The sequence below is a fragment of the Nicotiana sylvestris genome, unplaced genomic scaffold, assembly GCF_000393655.2.
Source record: "Nicotiana sylvestris unplaced genomic scaffold, ASM39365v2 Un00017, whole genome shotgun sequence".
NCBI classification, from domain to species: Eukaryota; Viridiplantae; Streptophyta; class Magnoliopsida; order Solanales; family Solanaceae; genus Nicotiana; species Nicotiana sylvestris.
This window is the reverse complement of record NW_027184353.1, coordinates 126,652-147,645: the sequence shown is the minus strand read 5'-3', so window position 1 is coordinate 147,645 and position 20,994 is coordinate 126,652. Positions and strand designations below refer to the sequence as shown.

Genomic DNA, 20,994 nt, shown 5'->3' with positions numbered 1-20,994 from the left:
GTGCGGTCCCAAGGCCGCAGATGCAGTTTCACTGGTCAGAAAAGGGCAGAATCGAAGGTTTAGTCTCAAAACCTTAGAAATTGGTTTGGGAGCTCGGGATTGGCGATTTTGAGAGGGATTTTCACCTGGGTGTTTTGGGTAAGTAATTCTTACTCGATTTTGATTTACTTCCACGAATCTATGTTTAAATTCATCCTTTATATTCAAATTTGGGGTGAAAGTTTGGAGAAAATTGGAAAGGTTCTTAGACCTAATTTTAGAGTTTTGATCAAGATTTTGAGGTCGAATTGGAGTAATTTCTATATATATGAACTCATGAGAGTGTAAGGATTCCGAATTTTTAAATTATACCCAATTCCGAGACGTGGGCCCGGGGGGCATTTTGGTTATTTTTTCTAATTTCGCGTAGTAGCTTAGAATTAATTAGTGGAATTAGTTACTTGAAGTTATATTTACATATGCACTTGAATTGAATAGATTTGGACCATTTGGACTAGAGTACTCGTGGCAAGAGCGTGGTTTCGGATGGATTTTGAGCCGGTTCGAGGTAAATGGCTTGTCTAACCTTGTATGGGGGAACTCCCCTTATGATTTGGTATTGTTGATATTTGAAATGCCTTGTACGTGAGGTGACGAGTGCGTACTTGTGCTAATTGTTGAAAATCATGTTTTCATTAAGTAACCATAATTGTGTTTCCTTTCCTATTTATACTACTTGCAATTTAAGCCTGTTGTTAGCTTAGGGAAGCATATCTAATTGACTTAATTGCTTTACTTGCTCAAACTGCTTATTTGGATTATGTGCAGCATGCTAGGTTAGAAATATCTATTTTGCCTTGGTATGAAATTTGAATTGAATTGACTATTCTTTGTGTTGCTGATGTGTGTTTGCTTTGGGACTACGAGACGGTATCCCGGGAGATCCCCCTACCTGTTTACTTTGGGACAACAAATTTGTATTCCGCGAGATCCCCTGCACATATATATTGATTTGAACTGCAATGCGGGATACTGAGAGATCCCATCACATATATTGAGGATACTAAGACATCCTCGGGATACCAAGAGATCCCCAGCATATATATTGAGGAAACTAAGAGATCCTTGGAATACCAAGAGATCCCCAACACACATATTGAGGATACTAAGAGATCCTTGGGATACTGAGAGATCCCTGATTGTTATCTTTATGTTGAGCTGTATTCCTTCTGTGATTATTTTGTCTCTGTTATAGTTGTTATTCTTATTATCATGTGTTACTTCATACTGTTAGCATTTAATTATATTGTCGTATTCTATACTATTTTACCTCATTTTTCAGCTATAATCAGTAGGGCCCTGACCTTCTTCGTCACTACTCGACCGAGGTTAGGTTTGGCACTTGCTGAGTACCACTGTGGTATACTCATGCCATTTCTGCGCATTTTTTTCATGTGCAGATCTAGGTACTTCGACTCAGCCCTACTACCCTTGAGGCGAGGTGATTTTCCAGAGACTTTGAGGTATATCTATTACGTTCGCAGACCGAGGAGTCCCTTTCCATTCTCTCTTATAGTATTAGCCCTTTTGTATTTACATTTTTTAGATATTATGGAGTTAGACACTTGTATTTATTCAACAGCTTGTGATTTCATGAGATTCTGGGTTTTGGGAAGTGGTTCAGTTTTGAGATCTTGTATTAGTATATGCCGAGTGGCATATTAAACATTTCTATATTTGCTTATCTTCAGTTTTATTTGTTTTTTCGGATTTTATTTCCTTTTCCGTAATTGTTAGGCTTACCTAGTCATAGAGCTAGGTGCCATCACGACAGTTCACGGAGGGCGAACTTGGGTCATGACATCTCCTTTACTAGTGAATTATATGTGTTGCAATTTGAGTTTGGACCGGTTGTGGAAGTTGGCTTAACTGTCACGAGGATGAATGTGAGATTTACAGATGATTTGGGGTATTAGATGGTTTGTGTTACATGGGTTTATGAAGGATTTAGTTGAATTTTGCTGCGGTATTATGGCAGTAATAGGGTATCGTTATTGTAAGTTATCAGATAATTTATTCCATGGCGTTGAGCCAAGTTGGGGAGTCTGTTATCGACGATTGGATTGTATAGTCATGTATCGTATTGGTTTCCATCTAAGGCATACATGTGGATCGGTTATGACTTGCATATGTTGGTTTTGAGGATGAATTAAGCAAGGGAATTTTTGGATACGGGTTGTATTACACTTTTTGGGTATATGGAGATCACAGGATGATTTGAGTAGTTATTCGTAAAAGATGTAGTGTGCAGGGAGTAAGAATTTGCTTGGTTGTATTATGGTAGGGTTACTTCCTTGGGTGTTGATGTGCCAATGGGGCATAGGTCGTTCGTTCCATTTGGTCGGTTTGATTGAGATTTGAGTAGAGTGAAAGACTCTCGAGAATGGTTCTAATGGATGCATGATTTAACATAGCAATTGGAAACTTTCACAATTTATATATGGCTAGAAACTGAGATTTTAATTGGATGGTGTCGAGACTTGTAGTATTTCTAAATCCTTATGGATTCTACATTTCAGCATTCAGGAAGGTGAAGGAAACAGTTTTAGGTTCACAAAAGGTCTCTTCAGAGTTGGTATCTTGGTTGTGGTACTTTTAAGGTGCTTAAGAGAGAATTCAGCGGCTTATGGGTCTTAGGGCATTGTGGTTTTGTGATAGGATCTCGAGGAGTGAGATTTGGTTAAGGATCGTGGTGTTCTGACAAGGAGAAGTGTCAACTTGAGAGTAATTCGGAAGGAACTCGGAGAAATAGGGCAGTTTAGTAGTAGATCGGATCAACACCGTAATGGATATGATCGGTTCTTTGGGTACTTATGATGTGGCAAATCTCTACAGGTATTTTGTGGCAAAGCTCGTGGGTTTTGGTGACCTGCATGGCTTGGTTAAGTTTGAGGGATTCAGTTCTGATAGCTTAGTTATGTACAAATGGATTCCAAAGTGTTCTCGATGATTTTTATCTCGATTCGAGGTGGATATTTCCTACTAGCGTGAGGAATACATTGCATATTATGGTTTTACCTGGATGGGATCAAATGGAACGTTTTTGACTATCGGGTATGTATTCTACTGGTGACTCAAAGTTGGTTATGAGATTCTCGTGCTTTTCATATGATGGAATAATAGATATGGTATGTTGTGTAGGGTTGAGATTTGCATGTGGAAGGTCACAGTTCAGTTTTGAAGGGAAGGTCATGGATTCTTAGACAACATGGAATATTTCAGATGACTAGATGAATGATATTACTACTTGGTATTGCCTGAGAAGGGTGATCATTTTAAAAGACGCACCGTGTTTTGATTTATAGATACTTTGTTGGTATTGTGGCACTCTCCTGGTTGATCGATTGCTGATTTTCAGATATTGCTATGTGGCACAGAAGAATTAGAGGATAATTCCTCGTGGGATGATCGTGTATGAGAGATGTGTTAGACATTTGGGCGGTGGAGTTGGGATTAGATATGGTGATTTGCGTGTTCTATGGACTTGGAGACTGGAGTTCTCAGGAGAAAATTATTTCATGGTTATGGATTGTGAAAATGTGGCCAAAGCTAGTCAGAGGATGATATGTTTTATGGTTAGGTCATTCTGGACCTTAAGAGAGTTATTTGTCTATTTATGGATGACCAGAGTTGATTTGGGGCCCATTGGTAGGCCCGATTAGGATGTGTATTCTATACCGGGTCGGATTGGTTGGCTCCATACTGCTATGGTTGAGGGATGTGCCATTCGGTTATTTTTGAGCTTATTCGTGTTCTGATATGATCTATTAGTTACTCTTCTATGCTACGATGAGTTGTGATTCGTAGGTTATTTGCACACATGGTGTGGTTCTATTGGGCCTTATAGCGGAACGAGTTGGGTATTTGGGTATTGCATGATTAATTGCATATTGGATATGTTCTTTCGGATTTTATGTGGCATTGTGTCATTTGCTTCTCCGTGGTTATGGTAATGCACTTTGGGTACTAGACGTCAAATTGCACGTGGTGGTTGATTTTGAGCATTGTGACTTGAGGCATTTCATGTGGACCATTGTTTGGATGGGGTCACACATTGAAGCGAAGTTATGTTGGGATATGATCCTTTGTGTTAGATTCGTGTGTTTTTGTTCTACGGTGTGTGATGGGTTCTTAGAATTGTGTTGTGGTGGTACTTTTTGAGCTTGCGGTATGGTTCTCTTATTGGAGTCATTTTATATGTTTGAGTATGTTTGAATTGTTGCATTTTGGGGCACGGACTGCACGATTTGTTTCTCTGGATAGTATTGGTGTGGCACCTCAATAGAGTAGCTTGTATTTGACAAGATGAGGTCGTTGGACCTAGAATGGGTGCTATCGGATTAGATTGCGGTATATTTGAAAGGATAATGTCGATGATCGACTTAGAAATTGGATATAGTTCTTGTCGAAGGAGAGAGATCTCCATGACTTGTTGATTCGATGAATGGTTATGAGTTTCTACATGTTTTTTCATCATCTGCAATACACAAAGGATTTAGAACGAGGTTTTGTTTGACATGAGGTTTATTATCGGTATTGGGTTATTTTGAGCAGCTATTATGGTCGGAAATTTTGCTACGAGTATACGAGTCGTGTGGTATGTTGGGTGACTACATCTTGGGTTACGGCTACAGATTGTTCCATTTTGTTCAGACTTATACAGTGTGTAGATTGCGAGGTTCAGGTCTTGTAGGAAATTCCGGATGTTGGAAAATTGGATTCCAAGGTTTATGAGCTAAGGGTGAGGTAATGATCTTCAGTATGTTGTGTCGTCATGCATATATGGAATAGGGTGACATAGGATCACTCCCGGGTATGTGCATGGTAAGGTTACACGGTGGCTTGGCGGCTTTGGAACAACTCTGGGCACATTCGAGGACGAACGCATGTTTAAGTGGGGGAGGATGTAACGACCCGATTGGTCATTTTGAGCAATTGCACTTCGCTCGGTAGTTTATGGGCATGAGTAGCTCCGTATGAAGTATTATGACTTATGTGAATCGTCGGTCTTGGTCTTCAGGTTATTTGGAATTGATTTGGGAGAATGATTCTTAACTAGGAAGCTTTAAATTGGAAGAGTTGGCCAAGTTTGAATTTTTAGTATTTGACCTTGGATTGAAGTTTTGATAGTTCTGTTAGATCCGTTGGTTGATTTTTGACTTAGGAGCGTGTCTGGATTTTGATTTGAAGGTCTGTAGTTGAATTTAACTTGAAATGGCGAAAGTTGTATTTTTGGAAAGTTTGATCGGGAGTGGACTTTTTGATACCGAATTTCGATTTTGGTTCTGGGAATTGAAATAGCTTCGTTATGTCAGTTTGGACTTGTGTGCAAAATTTGGGTTCATTCGGGGTTGATTTGATACGTTTCGGCGCGAGTTTTGAAAGTTGAAAGTTCATTTAAGTTTGATTTGAGGTATGATTCGCCGTTTTGATATTGTTATGGGTAATTTGAGGCCTCGAGTAGGTCCGTATTGTGTTTCGAGACTTTTGGTATATTCGAACAGGGTCCCGAGGGGCTCGGGTGAGGATCAGGCGGATTTCAGATCATTTTGGCAATGTTATGTTCTACTGATTTCTCGTGTCACGGTCCTTTATCGCGATCGTGATTAGCTGACGGCGTTCGCATAGAGTTGTTTGAGGGTTGGGACAAGTTGGTAAATGCATTCGCGAGTACTGAGACGTGTTCGCGTAAGTTGCTATAGATTGTGCATCACATTCGCACATGTATTCACGTGTTCGCGTAGTGTATGATTGAGCTGGGTAGTCGATGGCCTCTTCTTCGCCTTTGCCTTTGCCTTCACGATCCTTCTACTACGTTCACGTAGTTCTGTCTCATATCTGTATCACGTTCGCGAGACTTGTGCGTGAACGCGTAGAGTATTTTGGTGCCAAATTATTTTTGTTCATCGCGAATGCGATGGATTTCCCACGTTCGCATAGGAGGACGCCTGGGCAGAAGTATAAAGTACTCTATTTCGAGGGTTTTGGTCATTTTTATATTTTGGGAGCTATGGAGCTCGAATTGAAGCGATTCTTGAAGAAAATTTCACCACGTGGATTGGGGTAAATGTTCTTTACTCATTTTTTATTTTATATCATGATTCTATCTTCGTTTTTGGCATTTGATTGAGGGTTCCAAAAGAGAAAATTGGGGTTTTAGCCTAAAGTTTCATTAAGTGATTTTTTGAGTTTTGAACATCGATTCGGAGTCTGATTTGAGTGAAACTAGTATGGTTGGACTCGTAATTGAATAGGTTGTCAGCTTTTGTGAGTTTTCTCGAGTTCCGACGAGTGGACCTGCGTTGGACTTTTTGGATGATTTTGGGCTTTTGATTAAAGATTCAATATTTATCAATGGGGTTATTTCCTTAGACATTATTTGATGTATCTGAGTTGCTTTTGGATAGTTTTGAGTCATTCGGAGGTCGGTATGCGCGAGATGGAATTTTTGGAGCATCGCTTGGCTTGCTCATTATTGGAATTGGCTTGTTCGAGGTAAGTAACACTTCTAAACTTGGTGTTGAGGGTATGAACCCCTGAATTACGTGTTATGTGATTGGTGTTGATATTAAAGCACATGCTAGGTGACGGGCGTGTGGGCGTGCACCATGTGTATTGTGACTCCTTTATTTATTTGTTACTGTGTAGTTACCTAATAATACCTGTAACCATAAAATTTCTACGTACTTGAGTTGTTGAGTTGTGATCTATGTTAGAAATCCGGAGTAGGCTACATGTTTATCCTGTTGGGACCTACTGAGGTCATTGTTGTTGTTGAGTTATCTACTTTCATTGCATTACATATTCAGTCATACGCATTCATATGCATATAATATCTTAGTCTCTGTTACCATTTATTGATACATCATATCATCATTTTGGGCTAGTTTCATGGCATCGTGAGCCCGGGAGACTAGAGAGATTGATGACTAAATGAGGCCGAAGGCCTGATTATGAGTGACATTTATAGGATCGGGCTGCACGTCGTAGCGGTTATATCGATTTTATGATAGCGCTTGGGCTGAAGGAGCCCCTCCGGAGTCTACACACACCTATAGTGAGCACGATTGACTATATTGAGGGATAAATCTTCCCTGGACATGGATTTTGTTCAAAGCATTTATATACCCAGGGATGGAACTTCCCCACGGGTTGGATTTGGCCCCACTCAATACTGAGTGATTGATGGTCAGTTGATGTATATATTATGCGATGGATCTTTTCTGGGCCGGATTGGCCATATACATTACTGAGTGATTGAGCATGTGAGTGAAAACTGTGTGACAATGAGATTGTGTACTCTGAGAGTTTGAGTACATGAGTTCATCTCTGAGATACATTACATTGACATGAACACATGACATACATGCATAGAGATGCATTTTTCTCGTGTTGTATGATATCACGTCATTCGTGACTTCTCACACATATTGAAATATGGGCATAGAGAGGTATTTTCCACTTGTTATATCTGGAAATAAAATGAAACATCTTATTTATTGTTGAAAGGATTTTTTTTGGAAAAATTACAGTTTTCGATAAAGTATTTGGGTTTCTCACTGATATACTTGAAAAGTTGTAACAACCCAGTCGGTCGTTTTGTGAGTTGTATCTACGTTCCCCCATTTTCTACTTTTTTGGTGTTCCACGGCTGTATTATGACTTATCAGGTTAGTTGGTTCGGGTTCGAAGAGATTTTGGATAGAGTTGAGACATTAGTCGCTTGTGAGAAAGTTTAAATTGGGAAAGTTGACCGGATTTGAATTTTGATGGTTCAGTTAGCTCTGTTAGGTGATTTTGGACTTAGGAGCGCATCCGGAGTAGAATTAGGCTTGAATTGACAAAAGTTGGAATTTTGGAGATTTTAGCGACGGTCGAAATTTTGATATCGAGGTCGGATAGGATTTCCGGAAGTTGGACTAGGTTTGTGGTGTCATTTCTAACTTGTGTGCAAATTTGAGGTTATTCGGACGTGATTTGGTAGGTTTCTGCATCGTCTGTGGAATTCGAAAGTTTAGAGGTTCTTAGGCTTGAATCCGAGTGTAATTTGGCGTTTCGATATTGTTTTGAGTGATTCGAAAGTTTGACTAAGTTCGTATGATGTTATAGGATCTGTTGGTATGTTTGGTTGTGGTCTCAAGGGCCTCGGGGTGATTTCAGGTTGTTATCGGAGTGTTTGGAGTTAGAAAAATGCAGCTGAAGCTGCTGTTACTGGTGTTTCCGCACAAATAGAGTGGGAATTGCAGGTGCGAGGTCGCAAAAGTGGATGGTGAGGCGCAGATGTGCAGTTGAATTGCAGATGACCCGCATTTGCGATGGCCGTAGATATAGTCAAGTGATCGCAGGAGCGGTGCCATCCTTTTTAATGAATCTCCGCAGAAGCGGAACCCTGCTCGCAGATGCGGTTCCGCAGGTGCAGTTTAGCTTTGGGAAAAAACCCCAGCTCGAGGTATTGTTCTCCATTTTTCAATTTTGGACATGAGGAACTCGAGAGAGAGGCGATTTTTCGAAGGATTTCAAGGAGCAACGTTGGGGTAAGTGATTCTAACCCATAATGGTATAAATTTCGGGAATCCGTGGCTTTATTCATCATATAATTAGGGATTTGAGCTAGACATTTGGGCATTTTGAGGCTTGAGAATTGGAGAGTAGATTTTCGGAATTTGAGTGACCATATGAGGTCGTATTTTGATAAATTTTGTATGGTTAGACTCATGAGTGAATGGACTTTCGAGTTTTGTATTTTTGTTAGATTCCGATATGTGGGCTCAGGGGGGGGGCAGGTTTGAGCCGATTCAGAATTTGGTTATAATTTGGCATTTTTCTTGTGGAGTTGGTTCCTTTAGCCTATATTGATCGTATTGTATTGCTTGTGGCTAGATTCGGGACGCTTGGAGGCCGATTTGAGAGGCAAAGGCATTGCAGAGTAGGATTTTTGCTTGGTTTGAGGTAAGTAACATTTTCAAACTTGGTTCTGAGGGTTCGAAACCCCGAAATACGTGTTATGTGGTTAGTATTGAGGTGACGCACATGCCAAGTGACGAGCGTGCGGGCGTGCGTGCATGCACCGTGAGAATCATGACCTGGTTCATTCCATGGCACCATTTACTGACCCTTTTTTGTTGATATCCGTGTTTCCATCATGTGATAAAGTAGATGAGCTGTAAATCATGTTAGGGCTTTATGCCGATACTTTTGGGACCCCTAGTGGTTGTTTCTTGCTGTCATCTCATTGATTTCATTGGTATTCTGTGCTCAGTCATATTCATGCATTTCATATCATATCTCAGTCTCAGCTGTTATTTATTGGCACATCATATTATTGTTCCAGGCTAGTTTTATGACATTGTGAGCCCGTGGGTGAAACTAGAGAGTGATGACTGAGTGAGACCGATGGCCTGATTATGAGTGACAGATATGGGATCGGTCTGTACGCTGCAACGGTTGTATTGATGTATGATAGTGCTTAGGCTGAAGGAGCCCCTCTAGAGTCTGTACACACCCCCAGTGAGAGGTTGATATTATTACTTGGAGATGGATCTTCTCCATGAGGCTGGATTGTCCTATGTCCTCGGTACGGAGACTGATGGTCAGTGATGTATATATTCCGAGATGGATCTTTCCTGGGCCGTGTAAGCCATATACAGTACCGAGTGATTGTGAGGTTATTATTTTTACCTAGAGATGGATCTTCTCCATAAGGCTGGATTGGCCTTCCTCAATACTGATTGACTGCTGTAAGAGATGTATATAATCCGAGATGGATCTTCCCTGGCCCTATGAGCCATATACAGTACTGAGTGGACGAGCATTTGAGAGTGTGAGCACATGAGATATTCAGCATGGTGCATCATATACAACATGTGCATTGGCATGTAGATGTAGTAGAGTTTTATTCTTTACCTTGTTCGTATCTGCTCTATTTTACTATTTCAGCTGCCTATTAAATTGAAAGCATGCCTACGTTTCTGCACATTCATTTCTGTTATCTCTGTGGCGGTTGAGTTCGTCACTACCTTTCAGTCCACAGTTTGGACTCGTTACTTACTGAGTTGGTGTACTCACGTTACCCCCTGTACCATGTGTGCAGATTCAGGCACTTTTGGTCCCAGTGGCAGTCGCTGATCGAAGGCTTCAGGCTTTGGGAGACTATCGAGGTATCTGCATGGCGTTCGTAGGCCTTGACTCTCCTTCTTTATCTCCATATGTATTTCAGTTTGTTCCTTTAAACATTGCAATAGACTATGTTTTCCTTTAGATGCTCATGCACTCAATGACACCCCGGTTTTGGGCAGTTGTATCGTAATTTGGATTTTATTATGTTTTCAAAAATATTCCTTAATGAATTGTCACTTCCGTATTTAATGTTTAAAATATTTTTTGCGATGTTGGATTATTGAGTTGAGGCTGGCCTAGTTCCACAATAGGCACCATCACGATGGGTCGAGTTTTGGGCCGTGACAAAAGCGAAACTATTTTTCGGGAAAACTATGGAAAAGCTGAGGATTTTATCTCTGAGTTACTTCTTTTGTTACCTGCTTTACATTGTTATGAAATGTTGTTGGCTATTGGATGTTGGACCCGACCTTTGTTCCAGCTCGTCACTATTTTCAACCTAAGGTTAGGTTTGTTACTTATTGAGTACATGGGGTCGGTTATACTCATACTACACTTATGGACCTTGTGTGCAGATGTTGGCTGCTGATGTTGCTGTGATCGATAGGAGTTGGAATTGAAGACGTACATGTATTCCGGTTATAGCCGTATCTTGTTCATGATAGCCTTAGATTTATAAAACTCTGCGTATGTGCTTTTCAAACAGATGATGTATTTACATCATACAAGCTTTGTAAATTCTATTCTTACAAGCTCATGATTTGTATTACCAGTTCTTGGGGAATTTATAAGATTGAGATATTTTCTTTTATTTAATTACCTTATTAATTTCATTAGAATTGGATAGTTGTTAATTGGCTTACCTATTGAGTTGAGTTAGGTGTTATCAGGGATAGATGGATTTTGGGTCGTGACAGGTTTTATCAGTTATTTTTCTTGTGTGGAAAATATTTTTTCGGTAGGACAAATAATTTCCTCCAATTATGAGGAAAATATTTTTCAAAACATTTAAGTCAACCAAAAATGGAAAAATTAAAAAATATTTTTTGGAAAATATTTTCCTTCATACCAAACAAACTCTTAGTCAGAGGCGGACACACATGTTAAGTTGAGGGGTCACCGATACCGAAAACTTCGGCAAAAACTCCATGAATACTTACAAATATTTTCAAAAAATAGTTAGATATTAGTATAGGCCCTCGTACCAATCATTATGAGCAGTGCTACATTTGTATTGAGTGTCATGGTGCCCCTGCAATCGCCGAATCCTATGCCTGCCTCTGCCCGTAGTGTACAATATTTACTCATTTGGCTCGTGAGGACAATGATGGAAATTCAAAGGATAAATTTGGTTTCACCCATCTGTAAATACCTTATTTAATACAGGAAGATCCAATTAAGAGAAGGAGAGATGGAAGTTGCTAAAATTCTTCACATGAATGGAGGAATTGGAGACACTAGCTATGCAAAAAATCTCTACGCTTCAGGTATCATCATACGCCTTTTTATTTCCTAATGGAGTTATAAACTCAGCAAGGATTATAAATAACATTTTCTTATGAATTACTTATATATAGTGATAGTGTAAAAGGTATAGTTATCATTTAAGTAATCAGACATTATTTTTATTTGATCGGTACATAAAGCTTAAACTCATTTTCTTTTACTTAACTAGTATTTGAACAAAGATTTGGTTGAAACTTGAAAAGAAAATAAAATCAAAATTGAGTTGAAAAAGCCCTAATATAGACACTCTCAAAATAATTATATTTACATATGTTTTAAACAATTATTTACTTATTGATATGAGTACATGCACTAAGTGCCTGCCTTAAGACTTGTTTTCTTAAAAAAGAAATCCTTCCAAACTCCAAAGAGAAATCTTCCAGAAAACATTTCTTTCTGAAATAAACAGTTTTATGTTTTTCTTTTCTTGACTTAATTTTCACCATTCAAATTGATGTATTGTCATCAGAAGCGGATCCATAATTTAATGTTTATAGGTTGTTGTAGGTGGGGAGGTGGATCCGCCCCTGACTCTCGTGATCGGCAATTAGTGGGATAGATTCCTAAACAACCATTTTTTAGTTTGTGTAATTTAAAATTAGCAGTTATCACGGAATTTCAAATTCTACAAGTGAAATTCAGAAAATTGTGAGTTTCTCTTGAGAAAATTTAAAACTCTATGATAGTGACTATTCAATAATTGCCGACTAAAAATGACTAGCTCGTGCTATTACCGGGATTGACCTCATTCAGTGAATCTCTTCAAATTGATTGACTCGCAAATTTTACGATAAAAGTTTATCCGCACCGAGTATACCAAATTATATAAGTTTATCATGTTTAAGTGATTTTATTAGGTGGAAACATATATGTTTTAATCATAATTAAGTGTTGTGATATATTTATTAATGTTATATAAACATTAGTGGTAAGTAAACTTTTATCCAAATTCAATTCATGGACCCAATACGTGATGGTACAAGCCAAGGTATGATAGGCACTAAAAAAACGTGCTATGATTTTTCTCGATGAGTCAAATGACAGAAATCCCCCCGGGGAAGGGACAGTGTGGGGGGGAGGGGGGCAAGGGGGTTGGGAAGTGGGGATATATTTATGCTAAGCTTTGTAACCTTTGTGATCAAATCTATTAGGGGCGGCTTAACGATATTTGTTGCCTAAATCCGAACTTTGACAAACGATTTTAATTTTTTTAAATATGTATATATTTAATTAAGTCTATTTTTCTAGCTTCAAAGTTATTAAATTTTTTGTAATTATTTTTTTCCAATTGATAATATAGGTAATCAATTTGAAAACCGCCTACTTTATCAAAAAAAAAAAACTTTTTGTTGCATATAATACTTGATGTAATACTTGAAATTTCAAAGAGAAACAAAAAAGAATCTCAATTTACTTTATTTTTAATTTGGTTCTTGATTCTTTTTATTAATTTAATTTATAAAGGCAGTAAAAACTTTATTATTAAACTGGCTCTTGATTATCGACCAAAAACTCATCGAAAATGATGGGTTGATTTTTTATTTTATTTTTGGTTAGTATTAAAAATCAATCTACGCGGTCAATTTATTGACTGAAAAAAATATAAGATTTAAAATAATTGATCGAATTCGGTCGGACTTTTTAAACTCCTCAATTATAAAATGCATCTTTCGGGAATAGCTAAATACGAAATAATTATAATTTTAAATTTTATACTGAGGTTAGTATCTTAATCCCGGTAACCAAACGTCCTTAGCTCCCGTTTTGGCCATAAAATTTGGAAGCATTTTTTCGAATATGTTTTTATATAGTATCTGATTTTTTTTCATAGATTTTAACTATTTTTTGCCAAATTTTGAAAATAAAGTCTTCAAATCCCAAAAAAATAACTCTCTGAGTAGTTTTGAAGTTATTCAAATTTTTTACTCATAAAACTTTAAATTCTTTTCAAGTAAAATGCATGTCCAAGCACACTTTTCAAAATAATTTTTTATCTTATCTTTAAAAAATCTTTTTTTTTTTTTTTAACTAATTCTATATCCAAAGTCCAAACGCTAGCATAATTGGCTTGTGAGGGACACTGTTGGAATTTCATGGATAATTTTGGTATTACTCATCTATAAATAAGTGATACCCCCATTGGAACTTTAATTTGCCTAGCCAAAAAATACTATATTCGTATAATACAGGAAGATCCAAGAAATGGAAGTTGCCAAAGTTCTTCATATGAATGAAGGAATTGGAGAGGCTAGCTATGCCAAAAATTCTTTGCTTCAGGTATAATATAATCACACAATTTTTTATTTCCGCATAGAGAATCGTTAGCTTAACCGGTAAAGTTGCTGTTATATAATCAGGAGGTCACGGGTTCGAGTTGTAAAAGCAGCATCTTGCAGAAATGCAGGGTAAGACTGCGTACAATAGATCCTTGTGGTCCGGCCATTTCATGGAACCCGCGCATAGCGGGAGTTTAGTGCACTGGGTTGCCCTTTTATAGAGGTTATAAAGTCTCAATTATAATTAATTTACTTCATTTCAAAGCCACACAAATACTACTACTGGTTCAAATGACAAGTTTCAAAAGTTTTATAGCAACATAAATATTATGATATATTTATGATCACAAGTTCAAAAATGTTACTCTCTCTATTAATTTTCATGTCAAAGTCTAACTACGACAAACAAATTGTAACCTTCTGATTTACATTGCATTTTTATACAGCAAAAGGTGATCCTAATGACAAAGTCAATAAGAGATGAAGCCATAGCTGCACTCTACCGCAGCCTTTCCCCAGAAACAATTTGTATTGCGGACTTAGGTTGCTCCTCTGGACCAAACACTTTTCTCGTAATTTCCGGACTCATTAAAACTATTTATGAAGAATGCAAAAGCAATGGCCAAAAACAGTCGCCGGAATTTCATGTTTTCTTGAATGATCTTCCCGGAAATGATTTCAATACCATTTTCCGGTCGTTGCCGGCGTTCTACGAAGATTTGAGGAAACAGATGGGAGATGGATTTGATCCTAATTGCTTTGTTACCGGAGTTGCTGGTTCATTTTATACTAGACTTTTTCCTTCTCAGAGTCTGCACTTTGTCCACTCCTCTTACAGTATCCACTGGATTTCTCAAGTACGTTTCATATACTCCCTCCGTTTCAATTTATGTGAAACTATTTGACTGGGCACGGAGTTTAAGAAAAAAATGAAGACTTTTGGAATTTGTGATCCTAAACAAGTCCAAATGGGCCCAGAGTATTTGTGTGGTTATAAAAGCTTCTCATTAAGGGTAGAGTTGTAACTTTAAGCTAAATTGTTACCAAATTTAGAAAGAGTTCATTCTTTTTGGAACGGGCCAAAAAGGAAATAGGTTCACATAAACTGGAACAGAGGGAGTATAATATAACATACTCCATTCGTTTCATATTAGTTGAAGTAGTTTGACTCGGCACAAAATTTAAGAAAAAAAAAAGAAGATTTTTGAAACTTGTGGTCTTAAAAGCTTATGGGGTAAAAAGTTTGTGTGACCATAACATTTGTGTGGCTATAAAAGCTTCTCATTAAGGGTAAATGAGTAAAATGAAAGAGTTTAAAGTTGAATTATTTCCAAATTTAGAAATGTATCATTTGTTTTGGAACAGACTAAAAAGGAAAGTACCTCATTTAATATGAAACGGAATAATATAATATTCGTATTTGAAGCATATGATTGCACTCTTTGACTTGGGAAACAAATACAGATGTGGTTTTAATAGGTCAAATATAAGATACAAATATTTCGGGTCTGTTGCATTTTACACCCTTAATGTTTGTCCCATTTTGTGATATGTACTATGTCTTATTTTCTTTTATAATTCTTTTTCATGAGAGCAAAATAGGAAATATAAATAATAAGAAAAAATGACATAAAATTAAAAGATAAGGCTTCGTCGCTTAGGAGTTAGGAGAGAACCAGCAAGTTTTGGAAGGTCTTGTATTTTTGCTTGAATTATTTTTGAAATTTTATAGCTTCTTTTAATTTGTACTTCCTATTTTGTCCTCATGGAGAAAATTTATAAAAAAGAGTGGTTTTATTATTTTGCAAGAAATTAAATAAAAAGATCGGGGTTCAAATCATTTTAAAAAATAGGACATGGTGAAAATCACAAAATATGACACTCATTACAACAACACCAACAACAACAACCCAGTATAATCTCACTAGTGGGGTCTTGGGAGGATAGTGTGTACGCATACCATACTCCTACTATGGCTAGAGAGGTAGTTTCCAAATAGAAACTCGGCATCCTTCCCACCAGGAATTCTCTACCTTGCTTTTGGGGAGACTCAAACTCACAACCTCTTGGTTGGAAGTGGGAGTTGCTTACTATCAGGGCAACCTCTCTTGACACTCATTAAAGGTGCAAAATGCAACAAATTTAACAACTGTACATATCTAGGGATGGCAAATGGGTAGGTCGGGTCGGATATGGACGGGTCAAAATGGGTAATGCAAAAAACAGATAAATTATCCTACCCGTCTCACATTTAAAAGGATAAAAGGGTTAACTGACGGATTATGACTAATCCATGGGAGAATTCTTAGTCTCCCAAATTTGAGAAATCTCCAATTTGAGACTTTACAAATGTAAAAGTTAAACTCATTGATTATCCATTTTCTAAGTGGATAATATGGTTTTCATCCATATTTGATCAATTTTTAAATAGTTTATTATCCAACACATTTTTTAATAAATAATATGGGTGAAAACTATTTTCTTTTAACTATTTTGCCACCACTAAATGTATCTAACCACTCTTCCCCTCCATGCAAGATTGTTTAGGAGCATGCATGAATTGACTCAGCGTTTGAACTGCAAAGATATTTCTGGCCTAATTTTTTTTCTGGCCTAATTAATCATGGTTAAGCATGTCATTCTTGTCAGCTGCTACCTTTCCAACCGCTTTAACAAATTTATGTTGAACGAAATTTTGTCTCTATAGTTATAAGGTAAGGGTAACGTCTGCATATACATTATTCTTTTAAGAATTTTCTTTTCTGATTACACTGAATTATTGTTGTAATTTCAATCTTTAATTTTGCTTTTTTAAATTATTATTTGAAATCATTTGTATATATAGGCGTCAGAAGAATATAGGACTTGTTGTTGTTGTTGTTGTTGTTGTTCTGCATGTTTAATTAAACGGCTTACGGGTCGAATATATATACAATAAGATCATATTTATTCTGAACAGCTAACATAAGATTTGAATTCATGACTTGTGATATATAGGTGCCTGATGGTATAGAGGATAACAAGGGAAGTATTTACGTGTCAAGAACAAGTCCAACAACTGTGGTTAAAGCATATTATGAGCAATATGAAAGAGATTTTGTAACTTTTCTTAAGTATCGTTCAAAGGAATTGGTGAAAGGAGGACGTATGATATTGACAATGCTAGGTAGGAACAATGAAGATCTCTACAGCAAAGGGTGTCACTACGTGTGGGAGCCTCTGGCCATGGCCCTCAAGGAGCTAGCTGCAATGGTAAAACCAAACAAATTTTAATATTATATACACATCGTAGACATATAAATACCAACTTTTTTTTTTTTTTTGCATATATCTTGAAAAAAATAATTTGCATATTCCGTAATATCTTGATTATGTTATGATATTTCTGTAGTTATAAGAGCATGTCATTAGGGTCGTAACGGTTCAATGAGCTCCGTAGTTTTTGCCCAAAGGTAATATACATATTAAGAAATCCACTAAATACTTATATATATCTGATTGTGAACTCAGCTATCATATTACACATTAACTTGAGGTCGTTGTAGCCGTGTAGGTACCCATAGACTTAAATCGCAGATCCGCCTTTGCATGTCAATAATGGTACGAGAAGTTTAAGTTAAATCAGTTTTAAGTATTAAAAGTTTACTATTTGTGAAAATTCAGTATCACGTAAAATAGAGCAGAAGGAATATAACATTTGAATTTCAAATTGCCAATCCAATTTATTATGAACGATAATTTTTTTAATTGACCTAATAGCATAAAAACAATTGCATTATTAATGTATAGAAGTTAAACTCATAGTGTATTTTCATTATTAATATGCAGGGTTTAATAGAAGAAGAGAAAGTAAATTCATTCAACATTCCTATATACCATCTATCTCCCGCAGAAGTGAAGTATATAGTTGAAAAGGAGGGATCTTTCACTATTGATGTCTTGGAAACTTCGGAACTTCATATTGATGTTTCTGATGAAACTTGCAGTAATACAGGTCGGTCCGGCGTACAAAGCGATTCGCATTTGTGTAAGGACCGAGAAAAGGCCACACCCCGAGATTGCATCAATAGTGACAATATGGCAAATAGCTTGAGACCCTTGGCTGAGCCTTTGCTTGTCAGCCATTTTGGTACTGAATTGAATATGGATCAAGTGTTCAACAAGTGCAGAGAAATCTTTGTCAATTGCATGGCAAAAGAGAAAACTACATTCACAAATGTCATCATCTCCATGACCAAAAGAAACTAGGGCTATACTCCCCCTTTGTTATTTCGTGCTTTTAATTTAAGGAGATGGTGCCTTAATTTGGTTATTTTAAACATGAAGAATAAACCCAAACAACCATCCACCTAATCACTTAAATTAAAAATAGTTGGTGGATATATAATATATGTATAATTCATATGTTATAGGTGTATAATCATTGCATATTCTATATATTAAACAGTGAATCTGGCCGGCTATTTGTGTTGAATTAACTAAGAAGAAACCCAATACAAATAGTAGAATTGAAACTGCTATAAGCCTATAACTACTAAGGCAACGAATAAATCAAGGGAGGAGAAGAATAAGATTAGTATGATTTTTTTTTGAATTTCCGGCAAGAATTCCTTTGGGTTTGCGCGAATTGGTGGACTGATCACTACGTAGGGATGCTCCTAGTAAAAATTGCACGGGGCGCCCTATTTGGTCGCCCTCATTTAATATTTACCCATTTTTTAAAAAACTTTTAACTTGTACCCACTTTTTAAATAATTTCAGCCCCCTTTCTCCTCCTCCTTCTCCTCCTTTGTTTTCTTCTTCTTTCTTCTTCTGTTGTTGGTGCAAATTATTTTTTAGGTAAAATTTCTTTTAAACTGCTGGTGCATAGAAGTTAAAACTTTCTTTTGTACCTTTAAATGATTAAAAAAGAAATTATTTTCCATAGTTCCTTTTGTGAGTGGAAACTATCAAGATACCATTGTTAAGTGACGACGTCTTTGCATTTTAATCGTATTATGGAGCTCATTATTTGTTCTCGCAATCAGGGATGATTAATTTTTATTTATTTACTTCTTTTTTTGGGGTTGTTTTGATAAATATTATTAAGGTGAAAGTTGTTTCTTGTAAAGCTAAATTGAGTATGTTAGCACATAAAAATTCTTGAGCAAACTAGCAAGTTGTTTGATGGATGGATCCCCAGCTTATTTGAGCAGATCTTATTCTAAAGCTAGCTTCCAAATAACTTTAGCTCTGGAGCTGAAGTTTGACATTTACAAAACAAAAACTTCAGCTCTAGAGCTGAAGTTCGCCAGTTACAAAAATAAAAACTTCGCCAGTTACAAACAAAAAACTTTAGCTCTAGAGCTGAAGTTTGACAGTTAAAAAACAAAAACTTCATCTCTAGAGCTGAAGCTTACAAACAAAAAGCCAGTTACAAACAAAAACTTCAGCTCTAGAGCTGAAGTTTGACAGTTACAAAATAAAAACTTCAGCTCTAGAGCTAAAGTTCGACAGTTACAAAACAAAAACTTCAGCTCTAGAGCTGAAGCTTACAAACAAAAAGCCAGTTACAAACAAAAACTTCAGCTCTAGAGCTGAAGTTTGACAGTTACAAAACAAAAACTTCAGCTCTAAAGCTGAAGTTCGCTAGTTACAAACAAAAACTTCTGCTCTAGAGCTGAAGTTCGACAGTTACAAAAAAAATACTTCAGCTCTAGAGCTGAACTTCAGGCCCGGCTACTAGAATGCTGAAGTTTTGCGTGATTGCATTTGCTACTTCAGCCCCGTATGCTGAAGTTATGCGAAAAAGCGGGTACGCTTGCAATTTATTTTTGCAAAGCGGACACAAGTTAAAACGTGACACAAAAAGCGGGTATAGATGCAATTGCCCCGATGCTCCTATGGCTGTCAAATTTGGCCCAAGACCAAATGACCCGCCCAAGGTTGATTGGTTTTGACCCGTCCATTTATTGAACTTATCCTATCTTGAACCAATCCATCTCACCCATTTAAAGTTGGGCTAATCTTTAGCCCAAATTGATCTATGAGTAACTTTGTCAGAATGTCTTACAAATAATTTTTTTGTGATATGTTAATATATGACCATAACCCAAAAAAAAGTCTTATTTAGTAATTATATAATTTATAAGAAAATAACACATATTAATTAAAGCTTAATAAGAGTTGGGTGGGTTGAGTTATGACCCGAATTTTAGCCCATCTTGACCTAAACCATCTTAGCCCAAGTAATTTTTGGACGGATCTGTTGACCCCCTCAATTATTGACTTAACCTATATTGACCTGCCCAAAAGCAATCCGGCCCACCCATTTGATACCTCTAGATTCCCCTCAGCATGAGACGACAAATTCGAAATTGGTTAAGAATTTCTGCCACTATATATCCCAGCTCGGAGTCAACCAGATTCTATTGATCATATTCCCTTTGTAATAGTTGTACCTTGTCTTGGGATGTCTTTGGCTTTGTATCTATATCTATAATATCTATCTATCTATCTATATCTATCTACATCTATATCTATCTATCTATCTATCTATATTATTATAAAAGTATTAATACAATGTCGGTTTACAAAAATAACCTTATAACATTAAGCATAATAACTCATAATAAAAGGACATAACCGAAATTCTAGATATTAGCCTTATAACTCTATTAGTTTTAGAATATAATGCTACACATTAGGAATCCTGCATGACCTTTAGGAATCCTATTAGTATAATTATTTTGGGCATAGACATATAATATTACATCTTAGCATGTTTGCCTAATACCTTTAGGAACACGTTATGTTTACTTTTAACATAATTGGAGAAGAATGACTATTAAGAAAGAGAATCAGCTTATCATATTCTTTAAAATTTATTAAGAAAATTATGTAGGAAAAAATTATAATTAATACTTTGAGGTTAACACATAAAATTAGGACCCAAAAAAAAGTTGGAGTAAGATTAAGCTTCTTTATTACTGTATTTTATTCTCCTCTATTTTTGAGGTAAGCGTTAAAAGGGTAAACGAATCTAGAGATAATCTGCAGAATATCTAGACTTTAATTA

General features: G+C 36.7%; 1 protein-coding gene across 1 annotated transcript; it reads left to right on the top strand.

Annotated features, from left to right (window-relative positions):
• The first annotated feature begins 13,810 nt into the window (after positions 1-13,810).
• Positions 13,811-18,388, top strand: LOC104216215 (S-adenosyl-L-methionine:benzoic acid/salicylic acid carboxyl methyltransferase 3-like). Its single transcript, XM_070165663.1, has 4 exons — positions 13,811-13,938; positions 14,384-14,794; positions 16,935-17,189; positions 17,766-18,388. The coding sequence occupies exons 1-4, from the start codon at positions 13,864-13,866 to the stop codon at positions 18,183-18,185; spliced, it is 1,161 nt and encodes a 386-aa protein (XP_070021764.1). The 5' UTR covers positions 13,811-13,863; the 3' UTR covers positions 18,186-18,388.
• Positions 18,389-20,994: the final 2,606 nt, after the last annotated feature.